The sequence below is a fragment of the Ictalurus furcatus genome, chromosome 15, assembly GCF_023375685.1.
Source record: "Ictalurus furcatus strain D&B chromosome 15, Billie_1.0, whole genome shotgun sequence".
Lineage (NCBI taxonomy): Eukaryota > Metazoa > Chordata > Actinopteri > Siluriformes > Ictaluridae > Ictalurus > Ictalurus furcatus.
Window position 1 is genome coordinate 6,648,895 of NC_071269.1, and position 9,464 is coordinate 6,658,358.

The 9,464-nt window shown below is 42.6% G+C and overlaps 1 protein-coding gene across 1 annotated transcript; it reads right to left on the reverse strand.

Annotated features, from left to right (window-relative positions):
- Window positions 1–806: 806 nt before the first annotated feature.
- On the reverse strand, window positions 807–7,998 carry fbxo30b (F-box protein 30b). The gene is made up of 3 exons (XM_053644156.1): window positions 7,536–7,998; window positions 2,955–5,370; window positions 807–2,744 (listed from the first exon to the last, which is right to left on the reverse strand). The coding sequence occupies exons 2-3, from the start codon at window positions 5,310–5,312 to the stop codon at window positions 2,541–2,543; spliced, it is 2,562 nt and encodes an 853-aa protein (XP_053500131.1). The 5' UTR covers window positions 5,313–5,370; window positions 7,536–7,998; the 3' UTR covers window positions 807–2,540.
- Window positions 7,999–9,464: the final 1,466 nt, after the last annotated feature.

The following is a 9,464-nucleotide window of genomic DNA, read 5'->3' on the forward strand; positions in this document are numbered from 1 at the left end:
AAAGACAATGATCATTGGATAATGTGTTTTTACAGTAATTCAGTTCAATTTATTTCAGCTTTATTTATATAGTGTAAATCACCCAGATTCTTCTGGAAGCTGTGGAAAGTCACCCCTTTCTGAGCTAACATATCCAGCACTGTAGCTACTCTCTGGTTTGATGAGCTACCTTCAGCTAAAAATACTTTATATAAACACATGCTAGTTCAGAAAACTAAGGTTATCAGCTAAAGTACTTTGACCCCTGAAATACTTTGCTGGGTCCACATCCGGAATACAGTCCATCAGTTGATGCCTCAGGTTTAGAGCAGCAGATAGGTGACAGTGAATACCTGACAAAATGGTCAAGTGTGAAGGTACACGGCAGGTTTAAGAAAAAGATTTCATAACTAGTTTCGGACTTTACATGACAATGCAGATATGGGATCAGATTTTATTATTATTATTATTTAAATGGGCAACCATGACTGATGGAGAAACTACACACGGAACTGGAAGGTTAGCGTTCAGTGTTGTGCAACTTTATTTCCACAAACATAAACTCAAGCAAGGCTGTCTGGACCCACCCAAGCAAACGTGACCTTTCTGAGTAAAGGCTACATTTTAGATGGATCACAGTTCAGCAGCTTCAAGAAATCAGTCTGATGTTCCAGATTGTTTATGAGATGCAATGTAAAATGGCAGACATTTGCAGTCACTTGATTCTTGTAATGTTTAAATGACTTGAGTGTGTTCCCTCAATCACATTAGTTTCGTTACAGGTAGCATGCTCCTGTTGAGCTGTAGAACACCAGCAGGGTCAAAGATGATAAAATATCTTTTTATTCAACACAACCAGAAACCACATGCAGGCTATATAGGTCCAGACTATATAACATCCTGGCTTAATCTCTCCAGATCATTGGTGCCGGCACACTCGGTCAGGCAAACACTTTTTCCTTCTTCTTCAGCAGCAGCAAAAATTAAAAAACAAAAACAAAAACAAACAAAAAAACCCCCACAACACTCCATAAGGCCTTCATTGGGATTACACAGACATAAACACAAAAAATTGGATCTGGGGTTATGAGCTAAATCAGTGCTTCTCAATCCCAATCCTCAATCTGATTCAGCTCTGGATGTACTTAAAAAAATGTAACAGACACTGAAAGACGCAAAAACGAAGTGTGCACAGATGACAGAAAGGAGACCAAACTCTCATTACCCAACATATTAACTGCACTGTAACGCTTTTGGAAATGCGATAATCCACAAACGTTCTCACTCAACATGCACTCCTCAACTTAGGACATGGAGATATAAAACATTCAGCACGTAAACGTTGACGTTACGAGTGTTTACAATATTTAGGAAGGTGCTATATTATATTATGCTTTTAAAAATGTATTAAGTGCTTGTGGAGTGTCTTTTAAAAGTGGAACCCTCATTTTCTCCTCAAATAAGCGATGGATGATGACAACGATGCCAGTCTCTGGGTTGTCCAAGGTTCCAAGTATGACAGAGGGAAAACATGATATATGGCCTATATATATATATATATATATATATATATATATATAAATAAAAAATATAACATACTTTGACAGCTCATACTGTGAGAAAGTGGAACAAAAGTGTATTCGGATGGAAACAGCAAACGTGTGTGTGTGTGTGTGTAGAATGACATCCAGTCAATGTAATTGCCAAACTCTGATCCTAAGTCAACACCTTTACTCATGAAATCCTTTTTATTACACAGAATCACAGAGGTTGGGTGTTAGATTAGGATCAGCTGTTGGTCATCAAAACAAAAACTGAAAATGTATTCAAAATCAGCACAAGATCACAGGTTCTGCGAGTCCTGGAGTACCCTCTGCCCTGCATATTTCTGTGTTCCCTGCTCGAATACATCTGATTCAATTAATCAGTTAATTAATTAAGAACCCTTCCTGAGTTGTGGGGGGTTGAGTGGAAGAGGGGTTACTTCCTGAGTAGGACAGAGGGAACTCCAGGAACAGGGTTGGGAATCTGTGCAGTAGATTACTAACAATGAATGACAGCTGGTAGTGAGAAGGTATCACCACTTTTAAATGTAATCGAAACCATCTCTCTTTCACCGTTGGCTCCATCGGCGCTTGTTCTGGAAAGACGTCTCCACCTGTAAGGGTCTTCTCCGATCGTATCAACCGGCGCGTACGGGCATAACGCAACACAGCATTCGATGGAAACGAATACGCAGTTTAAGGCTCTATGTTTGATTCCGCTCGATTGAGTATAATTTTTTGTCATTTTAGTGTTACCTCGTGGGCAGAACAGCTTTAGACGTTCCCCCACATTTCTGTGAGAAACAAGGCAAACACTGAAAATCTCTCTCAGTGCACGTGTCGCTAAACCTGATCGTAAACCAAGCAGGTGTTAGATTTATATACCATATATTTATATAAAAATAATCTTAACTCAAAAAAAATAATTTGTCTTATGTACACCACGATGGATATTATTGATTAAATAGGTTAGGTTAGGTAAGGTTGTGCTATAGCTCTTGCGCTGGGTGGTTGCCGTTATAATACTGGCTTGAGGACAGAACGGAGCGATCGCCCTCCTCGGGTAAGCTCCCTGGTCGTGCACATGCACGGCAACGGCACGGCCTCCACCTGTCTATGGACCTCGTTATATGGACAGCGTTTCAGGTGGTCCGCCATGCTGGAAATGTCTGCAAACTCCCACCTGGTCACGGGACTGAAGGCTGTACTGAATCGCCACACCTGCAGGAAAGACGCGTTACATGTAGACGTGCTACTTTGATTTACTGCAAAACATTCTGACAATAGAATTTAGCTCATTTAGCATGGACATTTGATTTATATTAAGCTGAAGTGAAAAAGGCAATGCATTTGAGTGAGACAGACTATGAAAAAAAAACAGAATCTTTGTAGACTAAACATAGCCAAGACGACATGTCCACTATGGCGTACCTTGTCTTTTATCTGCCAGGACTGCGTCCCATCAGGATACTGCCTCTTTTCCCACTGTACCACCACCATCCCCCGTGTCTGCAGCAGACTAGCGCACACATCCCTCATGGTACGCGACACCATGGACAGCTGGCACAGGCTGAAGCCATCCAAGAACCGTGCCACATGCTGCAGGATCTCAAAGGGCAACGCACTCAGCCGATCACACCCCGGCTCTGGTACTATTTCCACTATGGGCTGAACCCCAAATGACCTGAGGTGTCGGTCATGGACGACCTTTGATCCCTGCCTGGATGGGCAGAACCTGCGCTGGGAATAGGTGCAGCCATAATAGGCGAGCGGGCAGCGGTGCTCCATCCAACCGTTCAGCCCCGAGTGGATGTCTCCATGGACATTGCGGAAGTGCGAGAGGAACTCTTCTCGGCGGAACAGCTGGCCACATTCAAACGTGAACATGGAGCCTTCACGTGGGGCCCAGCTGGGTCGCGGCATTAGCTGCTCCAGGGTCAAATCTAATCGTAAAGTACAAAAGGGACTTGGCTGTGACAGACGGGGTGCTGCTCGGTCACAGGCCGAAGCAGATGCCACCTCGCCAACCATGGTGCTGGTTGCCAAGATGGCAGCAGGGAAACTGAAGGTCTGAGTGCCAAAATCGACACGTGAGCCGCCAAAGGCATAGACGGTGTCAGAGATTCTGCGGGTGCGTTGCGACTCCTCTAGGCAAAAGAGCAGCGCCGCAGCTGTGAAGTCGATCTCACCAAGGCCCAAGGGGTCATCCTGAGGCTCCTGCTCCAGATCGGACGTGTCCACAGCTTTGTCCTCCATCTTACAGCGGTGCTGTCTCTGTGGGAAACTCTCAGCGAAGCAACCCTTCCGTCCATTAAGTGCAAGTGGCATAAAATTTCTGAGCAACTGAAGGTTTTGGAGTTTTCTCTCAAAAGCCTTATCCTCAAAGTCTAATGGTATGGAAGGCAGCACAATGTCTCTCGGAACAACCAGAGCCTGGGCGTGCACAGGCGGCTGTAACAGAGGAGCTTCGGATCCGGACGCCTCCTGCATTACAACAGTGGCAAGATCATGTCTCACTTCTGGTCTGTGCGGAATTAACGGACCAACAAACTCCAGAGAACCACCATGCTCTGAAAATTCATCTAACTCTGCTGGTTCCATTGTATGGTCCTGTGATTTTCTAGATGCTACAGCATTGTTACAATTGTTACACAAACTTTGCCCATCCTCATCTCTTGGTCTGTTTGAAGATTCTGTGCAAAGTTCTTCACTACGGTGGCCTGGAAGTTTGTCAAAATCCCCATCACCAATTCCACCAACTGCCCCAAACGCAACCTCATTTTCAGAGGTAATATCCTTCATTTCGATGTCTGCACATTCAACAGTATCTGGCTGATGGATTCCACCATTGGTCTTGCTGACTATACAGCTTGGCTCAGAGCCTTTGACAGCATCTCCAAGCGCACCAAGAGCAGAGACCAAGCTTCTCCCCAATTCCATCAAGGTTTGGTGACGTTGTGGCTGCAACTCCTCGTTTAAACCACTAACCCCACTGGCTATTTTACCACAGTTGGACCCAGTGTCATCTTTCATAAGTAACATTTCATGTAACGCTCCATTTAACTCTGGTTGCAATGCTGAAACGCTCGTAGTCTGACACTGTGTGTCTGATGTGTCGAGGTGTATCAGAACATTCAGAGCGGCAGACAGGCTTTTGGTCGTCTCTACCGTGGTTTGGTACAGTTCACCATAATGCTCCTCGTTCAATCTGTTAATCCCATTGCTGATTACGTCTTTTGAGCAACACGACACAGACGCCGCATCCATGTCCTCCTCAAGACGCATGGTGGGAACCGTAACATCTGCAATAACGCTAGGCTTTTCACACATCTCCACAAGCTGCGGTTTTCTCTCAGGGCAATTCGTGGGTGCAAGAGATACAAGTTTGAGTGAGGCCAGCATGGTGCGCTGGTCCTGCAAGGCGAGAGCCATGTCTAGCTGTTCTTCCTCGTCTGCGTCCCGACTCAACCTCTCGTAGGAGCGGTAGTCCTCATCGTTCACCGGCCACCGGTTCCACTCCATGGTGCAACACACAACGCCAGCTGGACACACCTCGAGATGCTCCGCCAGCTTGCCTCGGGCCAATGTGAAAGGGCAGCCAATGCCGTGGTTGAGGCACGGTGCCCTCTCAAGTGGGCACAGCAACCGATGCTCGTCTACTTTACAGCTGTGAAAAACAGCGCCGCAAACCAGCGGGCAGGCAACGAGGTCACAGGAAGTGCCAGGCTCGGGCTTGACCATGCACCGCCGACTCACACACGAAACACAGTGAGTGTGGAGCTCTTCCATTTTCAAGACAGCCAAGGCAGGCAGGATGGCTGAAGCCCAAGTCTCTGTTTTAAAATGTCTGTAAGACAATAAAAGAGGCGAAAAAAACAGAACTGTGTAAACTTTAGACTGCTTTCACATCTAGCTTGTATTGACGTGTAGCTGTGAGGGATTTTAGTTCGGGGGCAAATATATTCTGTTCAAATAATATCCATGAGTGTGTTTACGGTCACGGGGTGCGTAACCAGGCAACGCCGTTCTCGTCCATTACATGATGTGTTAGTATGTCCCAGTACTTGCGTACTATTTTGCTACAAACTCATATGTACATACATACTTTTTCTTCACAGAAAGATTACATACTTTTAGTGTATAGTATAAGTAGGAGAATTGGGACGCTGCGAATATCTCAGACACTATTTCTGGAAATTATCAAGCAACTCTGAGATTACCCATCAGTTAGCTATATTTATTGGTGATGCACTGCTGAAAATCATCACAAAATGGTTTTCAGTCAAAAAAAAAAAAAAAAGGCAGGCAATGAAAATGTTGTCTGTGTGGAAACATTTCATGGTTTCTATGAAGAACATTAGATTTGTAAATTTGTAGATTTTTTGGACTTTATGGCACTCGGTAGATGCCCTTATCCACAGTGACTTATGGTACTTTTCCACCGCATGGTACAGCTCGGCTCGTTTTTTTGGAGGCTCTCCACTGTGGATAGTACCTGGTACTTTCTTCTAGTACAACCTCGGCTGAGGTTCCAAGCGAGCCGAGCCGATACTAAACGGGAGCCATGCACAGAAGGACTAAGGATTCTCCTTAATGAGCGGTTCTGTATTGTGCCTGAATAAATGTCTGTTATTTATTACATACACTGCATACGGTAATAATCTACTAACTGAAAATTATGTATCATTTCATCTCATTACAGATAAAATTACAATAAACGTTTCCTTCTGAGATTTTTACATCTTGCTTGATTTCCGAACAGGCATTTGTCAAGTCGCTCCTGTCGTGGCCGAATGTAAAGTAGTCATCCAGAGCGCTACGTAGGTTCTCGAACGCCGTCCTTAAGAACACTACAGCCTTAATAGGGTCCGTGTTTAGTGAGCGTGTATTTGTACAGGGTTCCGATAATATGACATTATTCCTGCATGAAGGCGAGTGGAAGACGGCGCCTACGTTGAGGCAGAAGTGGAAAGCAAGCTCAGAAAAGTAAACCGAGTCGAAGTGGAAAAGTGGCTTTACGTTTATCTAATAGTGGCAGTGTTGGGATTTGAACTCACAACCTCAGTAGTCCAACCACGCATCCATAGCAATAACATATAACGGCTATAATATTTTGATTCAGTCATACTCGTGACATTTCTACAAATATATGACAATATTACATTCATCACTAACAGCGATTTAAAATGATTGACACTTAACAGCAAAGCCCAAATAATTATACGGCTTTTTTTTTTATGCTTTTGCCTTAAGATTTTATGAATGCGCTATGATGTTTATTAGGATGCATTTTATTTTTGTCCTTTTTCTGACCCACATCTTTGATTCTCCAACACAGCACACACATGTACACCTGTAAAAACATTGCACATTTCCTGTCTGTAATATTAGATTCATTCAAATGTGTTCAAAACAACTCAACCACCTGCTTAACATAAAAATCCCACTAGGAACCAGGATACAGGAGCTTCTTGATGTGCTGCTTTTATCAGTAAGTTTTAAAAGTGCATCCACTAGTTAAGGGAAATATAAATAAAAGCCAACCTAGTTATGCTAACGTTATGTTATGATTAGCAGTAACTCTTGTTTGTTTTGACTACAGCCTTTGCTAGTGATTTAGTATCTTCGTTCAAAAACCTCACTTCTCTTTCAGGACAAATAAGTTTTCGGATCAAATCGCAATCTGCACTTTAAAATCAACAAGACAAATAAAATATCTCAACGATAACACAGATAAAATAAAAGCTCTTTTTTTAACCCAACCTATTCCGATAAAGCCCGCCTCCTGCGCTAAGATTGGCTAGTACGATTGGGAGACCATAAACTGACACGGATAGACGCGTGAATTGTCCAATCAGCGCGCAGGCCATCAGCCAGACCTAAGAAAAACCCAATCGTTAAGCAGGAGGCGGGGTTTATCGGAATACGGGTAGTCACACAAATAACGCAGCCTGTTTGTTAGCTAAACTTTCTGGCTATAGTCCTGAGAGAAAAGTGTCTTTTTTTACTTACCCAGAAATGTCAGCTACCTCCGGCTGTTCCTCGAAATATGTTCGCTACAAATCAGATACTGTAAAACAATAAACTTTGTGTTTTAACATAAATGATCATCATCATTACTCGCCCTGTGCCCTATCTTTCAATCTTCTCTCTCTCTCTCTCTAAAAAAAAAAAAAAAAACGCTCCGTCGCTGTGGGCTGTGCCTGCCCCTCCCTCCAACTGAGACGCGCGTCGATGTCGTCATCACGTAAGCGTACGTCTGTTTGTACAGGACACAAGTCCTGCAGCCAGCATGGCTAGTACTACGTGGTCATAGAAGGCCATTGGGGTCAAAACACAAAAGCATAAGAAAGTTGTCCAAAAGCATTTTCGATGACGCCAGTTTGAAATGTAAAGCTGCCAAAAGTAAATGGCATGCTTGTACTTACTGAGTCTCCCGATAAAGCAAACCAACAAGATATATACAGAAATGAACAACAAACGACTGATTGTCATTACCTGACCATTTAAACAAGACTGTGAGACTGTGAGTTTTCTGCTGACGTAAAACTTTTAAGTGATGTGATATATCATTTCCTTGCTGATATGTAGTATGTTTATATGGGGTTAGAATTGTTTCATAATTCCAAATAAATAGATTGTGATTGGTCCGAGAGGGACTGTGCTACGATTGGTCACTGCAATGTGGCGGTTATCCGATTGGTTGAGTAGACGGTGGGCGGAGTCCAACTATATGTGTTCAATCTTGATGCTAGAAATGTTTCAAAATCCACAAATGCGTGCAGCGATCCACAAATGAATGCAAGGCAGAGTTGAGTTTGTGACATTAAAACTATATATGCCGTAATTTCCGGACTATAAGCCGCTACTTTTTTCACACGCTTTGATCACTGCGGCTTAAACAATGATGCGGCTAATTTATGGATTTTTACGGGCTAACGAGCTTCATGCCACCAAAACATTTAGCCTCGTCACATCAGACCAATGAAATTACTGAACAGGTCACAGTAGACCAATGAAACTGTTCGAATTAAATCAAACGCACTCACACTAAATTCTTCAGATAGTCATTTTGCGCTTCATGCACACACCCTCATCATGGAAAACACACGAAGAAATGTATATGATGCAGCTTTCAAGTTAAAGCCGATCGATCTGGCTGTCGAAGAAGGAAATAGAGCTCAATGACGATCAATGACTTTTCCTGGTAGGCAACTGTATTTTTAATTTTTTTAACCAGCCGTGTTACAGGCACTGTTCGGAAAAAAGCATTTACGGTACGTATTTAATTAAAAGTTAAAAAAAATCTTTCTGTGTAACATCTTTCTGTGTAAATATCTCATGTTACAACGTGGACACCTGCGGCTTATAGACAAGTGCGGCCTATATATGTACAATTTTTTTTTCTTTTTAAAGTTAGTGGGTGAGGCTTATATTCAGGTGCTCTCAATAGTCCGAAAATTACGGTATATATATATATATATATATAGATAGATAGATAGATAGATAGATATTTGTAACTCTCATTTTATTTATTTGTCAATTTAATTTATTTTTGTGAAACTATCAGCATATATTTGCGGATCTCATTCGATGCATTTGTGAATTTGTTTAATTTTTGCAAATCTCACTACATTTATTTGTGGATTGTAATCTATTTATTTGGAATTATGAAACAATTCTACCCCATAGGTTTATGCTAGAGATTCAGTGACAGTTTTCCATAGCTTGGATGCTTACAGTTACATTCTTAGTAGAAAGGTAGGAAATATTTAATCTTATCCAATGCAGGAGTCTTGCCTGGCTTGTACCGGAAGCCTGTTTTACTTTTCTGGTTTCCGGTGCTTATAGTCAAATTAGTGTATGTTCCTAGCTGATAATGTGACATTAATGTGACCGCCTTTTGACAGTACCTCACCAGTCAAAGTTTAATGACTGGGT